The sequence below is a fragment of the Rhincodon typus genome, chromosome 3 (assembly GCF_021869965.1).
Source record: "Rhincodon typus isolate 14 chromosome 3, sRhiTyp1.1, whole genome shotgun sequence".
In the NCBI taxonomy this organism is placed as follows: Eukaryota; Metazoa; Chordata; class Chondrichthyes; order Orectolobiformes; family Rhincodontidae; genus Rhincodon; species Rhincodon typus.
In genome coordinates, this window is record NC_063334.1 from 27,148,206 (window position 1) to 27,164,090 (window position 15,885).

At 40.8% G+C, this 15,885-nt stretch overlaps 1 protein-coding gene across 1 annotated transcript; it reads left to right on the plus strand.

Moving 5' to 3' along the window:
- The first annotated feature begins 5,681 nt into the window (after positions 1 to 5,681).
- Positions 5,682 to 11,551, plus strand: klf9 (Kruppel-like factor 9). Its single transcript, XM_048595293.1, has 3 exons — positions 5,682 to 5,843; positions 6,004 to 6,672; positions 10,285 to 11,551. The coding sequence occupies exons 2-3, from the start codon at positions 6,219 to 6,221 to the stop codon at positions 10,539 to 10,541; spliced, it is 711 nt and encodes a 236-aa protein (XP_048451250.1). The 5' UTR covers positions 5,682 to 5,843; positions 6,004 to 6,218; the 3' UTR covers positions 10,542 to 11,551.
- Positions 11,552 to 15,885: the final 4,334 nt, after the last annotated feature.

A 15,885-nucleotide genomic window follows, 5' to 3' on the forward strand; every position in this document is an offset into this window, starting at 1 on the left:
AAATAAGATCACAAAATAATATCACTCTTAGAGAAACTATTATTTTGGAGGGGTTCAAAAATGCACTTCCTGAAGTAATGAGAACTCATGTGGAAGAAAGAGAGTTAAGACTGCAAGGTAAGCAGCAGAAATGGCTGATGATTATGAGTTGGTTCATAAATCAAAGTTTGGCTTCTGTCATCACTTTCACTCTGTGAGGGACAGAAATTGGGGAAAAGAGAAATCCGCAGGTGGTAAGGGAAAAGGAGATCTCATTGAATTTAGTAAAGATGGTTTACCATGGGTTAAAAAGAAAAGCCATAAGGGGGAAAGAGATGTAAAAAAGCTCAAGTGTTTTCACTATAATAAAGTCGGCCACATGAAGTCGCGGCACTAGTGTTTTAGAAAAATACACTGGGAAGATGGACGTGGGAAAACAAGATAAGCCAGCGAGTTTTGTTGAAGTGGTAAAGGAAAGTACAGTGTAAACCAAAACGCTGCAAAAGAATGTACAACCTGGTCAGGAGTTGGTTCAGAAAAAAGTGCCAGATATTTTTAAAGAATTTACTTGCATGAGTAAGGTTTACTGATGTATGCCAGGACAAGCAGGTAAAGAAATTAAGATTTTAAGAGATGCGGGAGCAAGTCAATGTTTGATGATGAGAGATGAGGACATATGTAATTCAGAAGGAGTATTGTCAGAAAAGGTGGAATTCATGGTGAGAAGAGCAGTGTTTCATTATGTAAAGTGAGGTTGGTGCGGTGAAGTTGGGTAAAGTACTTATGGATTGGGAGGCAGGAAGTTAGAATATGGTGTTTGTAAAATGCTAGAGGGGAAAGCACTGTGTGGTCCCTTTAAAAGATGATGTGCTTTTTCTATGCGAGCAATTTAAAATGGATGTCTGTGAGCAGCAGCTTGGAAGTTTGTAAGTATACAGACAGCACCCGAGTTGAAGCATTTGTATCAAAAGGCTGTACAGTTAGCAGGCCAAGCAGCTGTTTTTACCAAAATAAACTTTTGAATGTAGCCAATCAATTTGAACCAGGAACTTAGATACCAAAACCTATTAAATTTAAATCTGATGGTTTTGACTACATAGGATCAGTCCTAATGTAAGAAATATTGATATGTCATCAAGGGTATACAAGAATGGGGCAGTTGGACAAAACCCCAGAGCTAACTGCCATCTGCCAGAGCTAACAGCTCTCAGCTCTCAAAGAAAGAATCACTGGCTCTCACAGCCTCCTCTATGGCTTATAGAAAGCACCAGTTAAATAACAACTGTACCAACGGCACAATTAGTTAACATTCCTGACTGAAGAATCAACAGAGAAGGCACAGAACATTCCAAAACACATGTAACTTGGCTACAATTTCGAGAGACTAAACTCTTTTCTGTATATATAGGTGGTACTTGTATTTATTGGAACAGTATACCATTAGAATCTTGCTTTATTCAGGAATAGTTAGTAGTTAGAAGGGATTTATTCAGTTTGTTAATAGTTTAGTTAATTTGTTCACTGTTAGAATTAGATAAATAAATTGTTACTTGTTGTTTTTCAAGTGAATGTCAGGGATTTATTTTATTTAACCACTAGAAGTTGCTGAAAGGCAGGTTACACAACTTTTCACACTCCTTTTACAGATTATAGGGTGAGGTGCTCTTCTTTGAACATTTCGGTTTTAGTTCTTGAGGGGGGAGGTCAACCTCCACTTTGTAACAATTGGAGAGTCCAGTGAAAAGTGGTAAAGTGGTGGTAGGAGTAACAGAGAAATTTTCGGTTCCAGAAATACAGTTTCTCCTTCTCCTTGTAATCATAAAGTTGGATCACAGGTGGGAGTAATGCCTATGGTGGTTGAAAGGTCAGTGGAAAATTAAGCAACTGGGCTGTTATGGGAAGTATATCCTGGGGTTTTTCCTGACTGTGTAGTAAAAAGGTCACAAAGCCATAGGTGGAAACAGGAGGCAAAATCAAAGAATAAAGATAGGGAAGTTAAAGTTCAATTATCAGAAACTATGTTTGATCAAATGCTTGAGAAATAAAACAAGAACAGGTGGAGGATAAAGTCATATTTTTAGTTCAGAGAAATTGGCTGAATTACAATGGAAAGATGAAAAACTACACAGAAGAAGAATGTGAGTGTATCCCAGAATATTACTATCTTAAAAATGACATCTTGATGAGGAAATGAGGACCAACACATATTCAAGTGGATGAGAAATGGGCAGAAGTTCAAGTTGTAATACCAGTTGGTTAAAGACAGGAAGTGTTACAGGTAGCACATGAGGTCAGTAGGAGGTCATTTGGGAGTAAGGAAAACTCAAGTCAAAATACAAAGATATTTTTATTGGCCTGGTCTGTATAAGGATGTGGTTTTGCTGGACGTGTCATATATGTCAGGTAATTGAAAAACCTTAGGCAGCGATAAAACCAGCACATTTTAATACCCATTCCTGCATTTGAGAAACCTTTTACAAATGTCTTAATTGATTGTGTAGGACCCCTACCTAAAACAAAACGTGGGAGTCAGTATTTGTTGACCATAATGGATATGTCTATGAGATTTCCAGCGACTGTTCCTTTAAGCAGTATCATGGCTAAAAGGGTTGTAGAAGAGTTACTCAAATCTTTTACTAGATATGGACTACTCACAGAGATACAACTGGATCAAGGGTCAAATTTTACATCAAAATTATTCAAGGAAGTTATGGATAGCTTAGGAATAAAACAATTCAAATCCACTGATACCATGCCATCAAACTTTCAAGACCATGTTGAAGGCTTATGGTCAAGACTATCCAGAGGATTGGGAAAAAGGAGTTCCATTTGTACGTTTTGCAATTAGCGATGCACCTAATGAATCAACTAAATTCAGTCCATTTGAATTAAATTTTGGGCATGAGGTGAGAGGATCACTGAAATTTATTTAGGAGAAATTAGTGAGTCAGAGTTCAGAGACCACGCATTTGGACTATGTGTCAAATTTTAGGGAAATATTAAATAGAGCAGCTAAGTTGGCGAGACACCATTTGAAAGTAGCACAGCATGTGATAAAACGGGGAACAGATAAGAAATTTTAAAAATGCACTTTTGCTAATGGAGATAAAGTGTTAGTGTTACTTCCAGTGGTAGGTGAACCTTTAAAGGCAATGTTTAGTCGTACTTATCATATCGAAAGGAAACTGAGTGAGGTGAATTATTTAATAAGAACACCAGATATAAATCTCGTAAAAGTGTGTCACATGAATATACTCAAAAGATATTTCGATAAGGAAGGAAAGCAAAAAGAGAATGTGTTACTGGTTACAACACAGAGTGAAGCACCAAGTTCAAATGATTCTGAATTGGACATTCCTCAAATTAAATTGGGCACTGAGGAAGTTCTAAAAGATTGGCATAAATTATTGAGTTACCTTCCAGAGGAAAATTGAAATGCTCTAAAAGAGTTATTACAATCACATGGGGAGATGTGTGGGAATGAGATGGGAAGTAGTAATTTAATTATGCACAATGTAGATATAGGAAATGCTGTTCCAATTAAGCAATATCTTTATAGACTTAACCCTCTGGTTCAAAAAGAGATTGAACACATGCTCAAAGACAATATAAGCAAAGTGAGTTGCAGCAAATGGAGCTCACACATAGTAATGGAGCCAAAACCAAATGGTACCCAACAATTATGTATGGACTATCACAAAGTCAATGCAGTTACAAAGATCTGGCTCATGTCCTGTTCCATTTGAATACTGTAGGGAAAAGGTAGGACAAGCAACTCATATTTCTAAGCTGGACTTACGAAGAAGATACTGGCAGGTAGCTTTATCCGAAAGAACAGAGGAAATTTCTGTGACACCAAATGGACTGTGTCAGTTTAAAGTCACGCCATTTGTAATGAAAAATGTGCCAGCCAAATTTCAAAGACGAACCAATAAAGTAATTTCAGGATTATCCAATTGTGTGGCATACATTGACGATCTGGTGATTTTTAGTCACACATGGAAGGAACATTTGGAGCATCTATCGGAATTGTTCAGTTGACTTCGGGAGATGGGCTTGGTGATAAACCTAGCTAAGAATGAGTTCACAAAAGCTCAAGTCACCTGCTTGGACCTTGTCATTGGGTATGGGCGGATGGCCCAATGGGACGTGAAAACAAAGGTTATTGGGGAGTTTGCTATACCATTGACTAAGAGGGAAGTACTATGATTTCTGGGACTGAATGGTTTTTATCGGAAGTTCGTACTGAATTTCAGCAGCGTGGTTGCTCTACTGATTGACGTGTTGAAGAAGTGCAGAAAATTTCAGTGGCAGGAGGAATGTCAGAAGCTGAGTTAATGACCCACCCAGGACTTGATGGTCAAGGAATGTATGTTCAAAACACAGTCTAATTGATTAACAATTTTTAATTCCTCCAACATAGGCTTATGGCGGGTAGTAACAGCAGGAGAGATTCCTGGTCAGTCATGTGATGGGAAGAATGTTGGTGCCTCTATGGTCAATGTCCATAACTGCAGGCAACAACATGCATGTGAAACTTCATATTGGCACAAAAACTCATTTGCTGAGTGAAATGTAATATATCACTGCAGTAAAGGTTGTTGGGAATAAACTCACTTGTAAGGTTTAGTTCTCTATATTTTCCCATATTTTCATTTCAAATTTTTGGTTGAAGACATCCTTAAGAGAAGATATTTTGTTTCAATATTACAAATATTTTTCCAACTGTTATAAATAGGGATTATCAGTATTTATAATAATATATTTCAAACTATTGTATCTCGAGTGAAACTTCAAATTAGGTGGATTTCAGGAATATAAAAGCAGACTTATGTTATGAAACGACAACAACTTGTGTTTACATAATGAGTTTGATGTATTAAAACTTTCAAAGGAGTGATATTAGACACAATTAGACAATATAGCAGGAGGTGAAATTAGGACAGGTAACGAAAAGCCTGGTCAGAGGTGCTTTTTTTTAAAAAAAGGAAGCCTTCGGGGAATAGATAGAGGTAGCGAGGTAGAGAAATTTAGAGAGGAGGGGAACTCAGAGCCCTCACACAAGTGAAGGCGCGGTCATCCATGATCGAGTGATGAAAGTGGAGGATGCGTAAAAGACAATGTTGGAAATACGCGCAGAGATCGCATGAGGATTGCAGTGCTGGAAGACGTTACAACAATGGGGGTGAGGGGTAAGTCAGTAGAAGGAAGTTGAACGCAATGCCTGAGGTTTGATTTCTACATTTCAAGCATTTCTTGGAAACCGAAGACGTTTTCAACAAAAACGAAGTTCCGGAGAAGTCATACTGCACTCGAAACGTTAACTCTTTCTTTCTCCACAGAAGCCAGACCTGCGGAGATTCGCCAGTACTTTGTGTTTGTAACACAAAACATGCATGGCCATTTCTCCTTTAAGGTTACGCCCAGGCAGCCGGAGCCAAGCACGGAAAAAGACATTCTGTGAAAGCGATATGTAGCTTTTGCAGGGAATTGCCTTGGACATGTCAACATGAACTTGAATTTGGAGGTCAGCTGTTGAGCGCCCATGGCCAGGTCACTCAGCCCATCTGAATGGGGGTGGGGCGGCGGGCACCACATGTTTGGAACCCGGTGAACAGAACGGCGGCTGGTCCAATCAGGAGCCCCGCCCCATATAGTGATATGACCGGAAGGGGGCGGGGTGTAGGGTATGTATTCCAAGAATTGGTTATAGTTGTGAAAGAACATTGGGGAGCTGCAGCAGAGATTTGGTGTAGTGTGACTGTACCAGCATCAACGCTAAACCTGGTCTGTGATTAATCTCGCCTTCAAAATTCAGCAGTTCCGCGCACCGACCAAAATAAAACAGACTTTCTTTTAATGGGGTAAACTTAAATCTTCCTATTATCTCTCATTTTAGGGATGCCAAAAAAGATAGGTTTGTCAAAATTCAACCGTTTTGTATCTTTTTTGCCAATGCAAGCGATTAATTTTTAAATTTTACAGTTTCGTTCATCTGATACACGGTTTTTTTTTTAAAAAAAGGATTGAAACCTTTGCCGCGTGTGATCTTTGGAGTTGGGAAACGTGGTTTGATATTTTAATACACGCCACGTGGTTGTCATATTTGTATAAGGAAAATACTTCGGTCCTTAATGCTAGAAGCAGATCGTCTGCTAAAAGTCTGCTGTTGAGTTGAAAGCCAAAGCAAGGTGTGAGCAACCTGCAGGAAGTTTACTGATAAATTTGCTTGTGGAACCATGTCAGCTGTTGCTTATATCGAATATTTGGCCGCCGAATGCTTGGTCTCCATCTCCAATCGCCCTATCGTGCATCAGTCTCCCGGACAGCAGTTGACTGAAGACAGTAAGGGAGACCCCAGGGAGGGCTGCAAGGACGGAGGGTCCCTCACCACCATGGCCAGGATCCTGGCCGATCTCAGCAAGCGCCAACCGCTCTCCCAATTCGGATGCAGTCACATTGAGGGCTGCGTTAACTCCGAGGGAGATGCGTGCAGCGTGCTCGATGGCGGAGCCCAGCGCTGGGAGCCGCACCTTGACAATGGAATTGCGCCGGAGTTTGGACTGCTAGAGTGCAACGTAACGGGTGAGGTAAAGTCCTTTTCGGGCAAGAGACACGAGTGCCCCTTTACTGGATGTGGAAAAGTGTACAGAAAGTCTTCGCACCTGAAGGCACACTTTAGAACGCATACAGGTAAGTGTTCCTGGTCTCTCACTTAAATTAGTATTATAATTTACTTTGTCTCTTTTTAAAAAGTCAAAAACAATACAATCCATCGTGTTAATGCCGGTTCGCTGAAAGTATGAGTCTAATTCTCAATCTCCCCGTGGCCCTGAAGTGTCCTCTCGCATCCGAAACTCCAATTCCCTTTGGAAAGTTACTAGTGAATTTGCTGCCACATGCCGCCATACCCCACCCCTAACAAACACACAGAAGCAGTCACTTCTCCTTGATTCTGTTCTTTTGCGAAATACTCAAATATTTTCTAATCAGCCTTTTAAGAAATGTTATTACACACCTCTGGAACAGGTGGGACTTGAACCAGGCCTCCTGGCTCAGAGACAGGGACATTGTCACTGCACCACAAGAGCCTTAATCCTTTGCCAGTATGGAAAGCTACTGCTTATTTATATTCTGCCACATGTGATATTATTACAGATAACGTAGGCATTGCAAGAGTTAAGTTTAAAATTGAACTCGCAGACGCCATATGTTACTGCGGGAGATCGTGTCTGGGTGTAATCTCTCAATTGAGGATGTGGGTGTTGACTTTTCCTCTCACACAGCCTATCAGTTATTCATTTCTGTACCATTAGTTCCATGGGATTGTCTACAGTTTAGATATTGAAAATATCTTGTTCCTCCATACAAATAGACACCTCAAAATAGGCTTGCCCTGTTATCCTGAGGTCTTGTGGTGAAATGGGTAAATTTCTAGAGGGGGACTTCAACCTGGAGCTTCAGGTTCAGATGGAAGGATAAAGAACAAAATAGCGCAGGAACAGGCCCTTCGGCCCTCCAAGCCTGTGCTGACGTGTTTTGGTGGGCCAAATTCCTTTCTGGTGCTGTATTGTTCTTTATCCTTCCCTCTGAGCCAGAAGCTCCAGGTTGAAGTCGATCTCTAGGAGTTCATTGCCGAAGAAGATCTGTACTTAATGTGACCGAACAGGTCAAGTATCAATCCAACCTGAAAATCCTTCCAACACGTTCTCATGTCAGGCATCAACAGCAGGAGAGATTCCTGGTCAGTGCTGAGACAGAAAGATCACTGGAACCTCTACCATCATTGCAACTTATCTGAAGCTGTAGATATTGAAAAGTGTATGTTACTACAACAACTCCAACTCCTAGTTGGGGAAGCTGGAGCGGGAGGGGTGGTTAGCCATGTTGGATCAGATTTGAGCGGCAGGTTTTTTATTCCTGTTCCAGATCGGGCAGGATTTGGGACTTCTCTCTGCCCCATCTGTGGAGATTATGACACTGAGAGTCAGACCTACCTTTGTTCAGAGATCAGAAGTGTTGTCCTCCAGCCCTCTTGTGGCACTTACCAGCAGATACAGATGTGTAGCAAAGAACTAATTAAATCTATGATTATTGAGTAGTCTCCTGTTGCTGGCTAACTTGCAATGAATGTTATAATCGGAGAGAGGGAGCAAATCAGAAATGGGTGAACCATTTCGTTGCCTAACATGGACTACAAAATTCCATTCAAGGTCAAGTCTGCTTTGGATCTGGTGGTCTGTTATGACCAGACCTGCTCTGTACCCAACAGGAAGATCACAGTGAGCTTGGCGCTGCTACATGCAGGACACAGTATGGAGTTACCTTAAGTTTGGACCAGGAGAAGGCACTTGATAGACCAGTGCTCAGCTACAAAGAATCAATGAGTTCTCCAGAATGGGGCCTGGATCCAATTTAGATCCAAGTTTACAAACATCAGCAGTACAGTTTTGATGAATGGATAGAAATAGATTCCAATCAATTTGGAAGTAAGTCAAGGTTTGCCCTCTCCCTTCCATCTTGTTTGTATGTTTGGATCAAGTCTTTTGCTAAGTCCATTAAAAAGGAAGATTGCATAAGAGGGGACAATCCCAGGCAGTGGAATCGCTCTGATCAAAGCCTCCCTGTAAAGTACATGGTTGATGTCCTGTCTTCTACTTAGACCTACCATCAGACTATGCACACCAGCATCTTCAGGTGGATGCCAAGCTCAAACAGAAATGTATGAAAACATAAACATCCCACCTGCCCACTTCTTCAAAGACCTGCTGTAATCCTGTGTGCAGGTTCAGCTTTGGACTAATTGTCACTTCCAGACACTCCACACTGAAGCGAAAGAAAGTCATCCTCAGTCCTGAGGGACTGCGTAAGAAAAAAATAATACTCTAACTAGGAGGTTGAAAAGAATTCCAAAAGGCGCACCCATCCTATTCAGACATTTTATAGTATTGGCAGAGAGAATGAGCAAGGGAATTCTAGAGCTTATCACATGTAATTAAACAGTGTTCCAGGACTGGAGACATGGAAACGTCTGAGGATTGTTGAGCTATACAAGGTTGTTGATCAAGAGGGATGGGGTTATTGTAGGAGTTTAAACAGTGACAATAGCTTTATAATTGGATTCACTTTCTTTCATTGCATTTTACAACTACATGATATTCTGAAAATTACCTTTTTGAGCCTTTACATCGCCTGTTCCATGTCTAATTTATTTCACTTGTCCTCTGCCAAAGAAGCCCTCAGCATTATTTATAGTATACCATATGACTTTTGGGTCTTTATTATCTACACTATCTTTTCTCTGCTGCCTCACTGTTTCTGCTCAGAAATAGGAAAAGTCAGGCCAGGTCTAAAAGAACATGTCCACTTTTGACTTTGGTTCCTCGAGGCAGTTTGAAGTGGTTACAGATTTGACAACTTTGTGGATGTTTCTCCAATTCTGGGTGGTCTTAGGGAAGATGCACCCAGGTGTCGGTGCGGATACAACAATTTTTGAGGGAGGCTTTGAAGATGTCCTTGAAGGATTTTCTATGCCATGTTGATGTACGAAGCTCGGAACAGAAAGCCAGAGCACTAGGAGCAGCTCCAGAGGAATTATAAGAAGGTGCTGCCTGTATCCTAACTCTTACCAGATCCCTCACCAATTACTCTCTGCACTCATGGACTTGCATTGATTCTCCAAATGGAACTGCCCTATTTGTAGTTCTAAACCTTGTTTTCAAATCCCATCCGCAGCCTTATTACTCCTCTCTACTTATTTCTCGTCTAGCTTTACACCCTAACAAGAATATTGCACGAGTCCAATTTTGCTTTTTATAATTCCCTACTTTTAACTGCCCCATTATTGACAACTGTGTCTTCAGCTTCTGTACCCGAAGTTGTGAAATATCTTCAGTGCCTCACTCCAGCTTTTAGGCTCACTTAAAAAACAATTTTTTTTTGTCAAAGCTTTTGGTCACTTGTCACTTAATATGAAGTTGTGCAAAATAATGTTTCTGTGAAGTGCTTTCAGACATTTTGCAACATTAAAGATGCTATATAAATTCATGTAAGTTTCATCTGTATGAAGTCAAGTAGCTTAACAATTGGAACAAAGCCTGCTGTTAAGATTTGTCTTAGTTTCATATTCGTAACTATCCCAAGATTGCAAGTAAGTTAGTGCTGTGTGGGATAACTTCTTCTATGAACTGGTGTAATCGAACCAGGGAAAGTATCCAGAGGAGGCCCAAAATCATAACTTAGTAGAAAAAGAAATCCTGTGCAGTGATGGATCTGTTTTAAAAACATTCTCTTTGCACTTTACAGGGGAAAGACCCTTTCCTTGCACATGGCCTGACTGCAGCAAAAGGTTTTCCCGTTCTGACGAACTCACACGACATTACAGAACTCACACCGGGGAGAAAAGGTTCAAGTGCCCCATGTGTGAGAAATGCTTCATGAGGAGTGATCATTTGACCAAGCATGCCAGGCGGCATCCTGGCTTTCATTCCAGCATGCTTCAAAAGCAATGTAGGAGAATTGGGCCGCTTCGATCAGCAGCCTCTGAAACAGCAAAAGCCTAGCTTTTGGGAGCAAAGAGACAGCAGGCTGCTGAAGTCACTGCATCGTTGGTATGCCAATTTGTCTTTGCTGCTGTTAAAGTGTGCAGTTTGTATTCTGCACTTTGGTGCTGTGGTCTCAAACTCTGGGGCACTTTCTGGTAGTGGGTCTCTGTTTGCTAGTGGATCCATTGTTGGCCAGCAAGTTTTGTTGTCACAGCCTTGCACTACAACAGATTCTCAACATTTCCAATAATTCTGGGTGCAATTTGAAACGCAGTCTCCTAAACTATGCAATAACGACTCCTGCACTGCTATCCTCTCTGCTGGTGTGAAGGTTTACTCAACACTTTTTTTTCCCTTAGCCGGACAGAGACTTGGTTCGTCTGTTTAGTGTAGTAAAAACAAGGCAGCATTACTTCCACTGGTGCTCGAAATGATGTGATTTTGAATTTACACCAGCAACAGGCTAACGGCAAGATTTACAAACTGAATACTGCAGTGGCGGATGTGACCATCTAAATGCCTTGTCCTAATTATGACTGGTGGTGTATTTTACATGTTTATCCACAATAGGAGATGGGGAAAGGGGTAGAAGAGAATGCTTTCCTCAGCTTTGGCAAGATAATGTTTTATGTTTTACAGTGCTAACTTTTTTGAAGAACAAATACTGGAAAATCTACCTCTCTAAACTAGAGCTAGCAAAAGTATACCTTTACATATTACAATGATTGACCGTGCAAAGATTATTTTGCCACAGTTCTACCAGATCATAGGACTGCTCTCTGAGACAGGGGACTGGTGGTAGTTTAACTTGAGGGTAACCAAGCTTCAGGTGAGGGTGGTGTGGGGGGAGGGGGGGGGGGTGGCGCAAGAGATGTAGTACTTCTGTGTGAATGTCTACAGATCACATTGTACCATTGTCTGGTTTAGCCCTTTTACTGCATGTAATGCAATTATATTTCCTTTTATTCATCTGAGATCTTGCAATTTGTATTTTGTGAAAGCTGAATAAAATAAATACCTAAAAAGTTCAACTTTTTCTGATTTTGCAAAAATGAGCACAATTTATTCTTGGTGAAATTATTCTTCTAGGTTGAGCAAGAGAAAAGTGAACAGGTTTGAAGTGAAAAAACATGGCTGTCAGGTAAAGTCCAGTGGAGGGCTGCTTATTACAGTTTCTCAGAACCATTCATTAAAATCTGACTTCCATTCGAGTTGCTTAAGTCATAAACCACAGACGCACAGATTTTATTCAAGGCAGTATTGTTTGGTAGAAATTTTTCTAGTTTTAAACTTAGATTTAAAACCATGTTTTTCAATGTTTCCATTGTACAAACAGGCTGGCACATAATATGTAACGTTCAGGTCCCTGCTTTACAACCATTTGCCTTATGAATGTGATCCTATAGTGGTATAAATTTAAAAAACATTTACTGTATGTTGGAATGTACGAACAGCTTCTAATATTGTCTTGCAGTGTGCTCTGACTTGCGTACAAATAGACATGCAGATTGACTCACGCACAGTACTGTGCGTGTACTCTGCCATTCAGTGAGGTCATTGCTGACCTAATAGTCCTCAGCTGCACTTTCCTGTCTTTTCCCTTACTGATAAAAGCCTTGACTATAAAGGCCAAGCCATTATTGTCCTCTGCTCTAAATAATTCCACAGATTTACTATCCTTTAAGAGAATAAATTCTTCCTCATGTCTTAAATGAGCAACCCTTACTATGAAATTATACCCTTTGTTTCCCATTTTGGGAGAGTGTAGGATCAATCTCTCAACGTTCATCCTGTCAAGCCTGCTAAATGTCCTTGTGTTCTTCTAAACGTTGATGAATACAGACCCAATCTTTACAGACTCAACCTTTAAGAAAATCCCTCAATGCCCCGGACCAACCCAGTGAACCTTCTCTGGACTGCCTCCAATGCCCCTGTTTGAGGGGAGCAAAACAGTTTGTGGTATTCTAGATGCCTAACCAATGCCTTGTATAGTTTTAAAAGATAGTAGGAACTACAGATGCTGGAGAATTTGAGATAATAAGGTGTAGAGCTGGATGAACACAGCAGGCCCAGCAGTATCAGAGGAGCAGGAAGGCTGACAGTTCGGGCCTAGATCCTTCTTTTTTCTGAAGAAGGGTCTAGGCCCGAAATGGCAGCCTTTCTGCTCCTCTGATGCTGCTTGGCCTGCTGTGTTCATCCAGCTCTACACCTTGTTATCCCTTGTATAGTTTTAGCAAGACTTCCCTATTTTTATACTCCATTCCCTTTGATATAAATGCCAACATTTTATTTGCTCTTGCTATTTCTGCTGAACTTCAAAACAAGGATTCAGCCAAGAGGATGCCAAAATGCCTCTGCTGGTTTTCCTATTTGAATAATATTCAGCTCCTCAATTCTGCCAAAATGCACAACCACATTTTCCTACATTATATTTCATTTGCAAAGCTTCTTTCTTCTCCCAACACCCCACCCATTCATTTTGAACCATATGTGCAGGTTATCATCCCTTCCTACCTGGTTTTGAGAAGTTGACAAACCAGGTGATAGTACAATCACTTCCCTCATCCAAATTATTCATAGAAATTGCAAAAGATTGCAGTTCAGCACTGATCAGCATAGCACTCCACCAGTTACAGGTTGCCATCTTGAAAATGCTCCCCTTATCGCAATTCTGCCTTCCATTAGTTAGCTAATTCTCTATCCACATACTTTATTATAATACATATAAATACATAATATAAATCAACAATAAATTGCTATTCTAATCTATTCTATATACCCAACACGACGGGCTCTTATGAAATAGCGCTGCATGTGGTATCTCAAATCCCTTTTGGAAATCCACATATATTACATCCACTGTTTCCCGTTTATTTATTCTGCTTGTTACTTTTTTGCAAAGAATTCAATAAATTTGTCAGGCACGATTTCCCCTTTATGAAACCATGCTGACTTTTCTTGATTACATTATGTATTTCTAAATGCTCTGCTATTTCACTTTTTATAGACTCTTAAGCTATTCCCAATGGCAGATGTTAAGCCGAGACCATAAGACAAGACATAGCAGCAGAAATTCTGCCATTCAGCCCATTGAGTTTGCTCTGCCATTCAATCATGGCTAATAAGTTTCAACCCCATTCTCTCCTTGTCAAGAACCTGTCTGACTCCGTGTCAAATATACTCAATGACCTCGACTCCACAGCCTTCGGTGGCAGTGAATTCCTTAGGTTTACCACACTTAGCCTGAAGACGTTTCTCCTTATCCCTGATCTAAAAGGTCTTCCCTTTACTCTAAGGCTGTGCCCTCGGGTCCTAGTGTCTCTTACCAATTACCAATTGAAACATCTTCCCAACATCCACTCTGTCCAGGCAATTCAGTAGTATGTAAGTTTCAATTAGAATCCCCCTCATCCTTCTAAACTCCGAGTATAGACCCAGAGTCCTCAAACGTTCCTCACATGTTAAGCTTTTCATTCCTGGGACTATTCTCGTGAACCTTTCTGAACCTGCTCCAGGCCCTGTACATCCTTACTGAGATATGGGGGCCAAAACCGCACACAATACTCCAAATGTGGCCTGACCAGAGCCTTATAGAGCATCAGAAGTACGTCCCTGCTTTAATATTCAAGTCCTCTCAAAATAAATGCCAAGCTGCATTTGCATTCCTAACTACTGACTCAACCTGCAAGTTTACCTTGAGAGAATCATGGACTAGAACTCCCAGGTCTCTATGCACTTCAGGATTTCTGAATTTTCTCCCCATTTAGAAAATAGTCTGTGCTTCTATTCTTCTTACCAAAGTGCATGACCTCATACTTACCCACACTGTACTCCATCTGCCACTTCTTTGCCCACTCTTAACCTGTCCAAACCGTTCTGCAACCTCCCTGCCTTTTCAATACTACCTGTCCCTCTACCTACCTTTGTATCATCTGCAAACTTAGCCAGAATGCCCTCAGTTCCTTCATCTAGATCATTAATGTACAAAGTGAAAAAGTTGTGGTTCCCAAAACTGACCCTTGCAGAACACCACTTGTCACCGGCTGCCATTCTGAGAAAGACCCTTTTAACTCCACTCTCTGCTTTCTGCCAGACAAGCAATCTTCCATCCATGATAGTACCTTGCCTCTAACATCATGGGCCCTTAACTTACTCAGCAGCCTCCTGTGCGGCACCTTGTCAAAAGCCTTCTTGAAGTCCACATAGATAACATCCATCGGCTCTCCTTGGTCTAACTTGTTCCTTTTTTCCTCAAAGAATTCTAACAGATTTGTCAGGCGTGACCTCCCCTTGATGAAGCTATGCTGACTTTGCCCTATTTTACTATTCAGAAATCTCATCGTTCACAATGGACTCTAAAATCTTGCCCAAGACCAAGGTTAGGCTAATCGGCCTGTAATTTTTCATCTTTTGCCTTTCTCCCTTTTTAAGCAGAGGTGTCACATTAGTGATTTTCCAGTCCTCTGCGACCCTCCCTGACTCTAGCCATTCCTGAAAGATCACCACAAATGCCTCCACTATCTCTATAGCTATCTCCTTAAGAACTCTGGGGTGTAGTCCATCTGGTCCAGGTGATTTATCCACCTTCAGGCCATTCAGTTTTCCTAATTGGCCTATACTTACACATTTTTCTGTGTCCCTCCCTTTTGAATAATAACATTGGAGTTACTTTCCTGCCTGCACCCGTAACCCTTCAACCCACTGAAAATTAAAAACCTGTTTATTTGACAGGGGCACTTCACACAAAGGATAGTGGAAATCTGCAACTCTATCATCAGCTGAGGCTGGTGCTGTGAAAATTTTAAAACTGAAAATTGATTGTTAGAAAAGGTTATTAAAGCTTACACAACCAGGAAGGATAAATGGAGTCTAAGATAAAGATGATTCAACAATGGTATAGCAGGCTTGAGACATTGAAAAGCCTTCCCCTGTTCCTATATCAGGCTAGTACAAGCTGCTGTAACAATGAAATTGCAACTGTAAGTTTCCTATTGGTTAAACCTAACAGTCTGAGTTTTGTAGTAGAAGTCATCATCAGGTTATGAACACTGACTGCTATTATAGAGTAAACTGAAAACAACTTCCTCCGAACTCTCAAATATTTAAATGTCATAACAAGAAAGGTGTTATCCAAGTTGGTTTGCTCCTCCACAAGCTTTGTTACAGTCAGGGATAGAAATATTCTTCTTCTCTAGGATTCTTCTTGAAATTTTCTCAAGGGTTACTTTTGGTTTCAGGGATTTTTTTTTGCCTTTGAAAGTGCAGCTATTGAGAAGTGTGGGAAGTGAGAGGGACATCGCATGGCCATGACTGGGTCCCAATCTCAGATGACTGATGCAGGATAACATGCAATACAAATTTG

Excerpts from the sequence above, each read along its gene's own strand:
- klf9 (XM_048595293.1), top strand. The coding sequence starts at position 6,219 with ATGTCAGCTGTTGCTTATATCGAATATTTGGCCGCCGAATGCTTGGTC. Across the intron at positions 6,673-10,284 it reads ACACTTTAGAACGCATACAG|GGGAAAGACCCTTTCCTTGC; the intron begins GTAAGTGTTCCT and ends TGCACTTTACAG.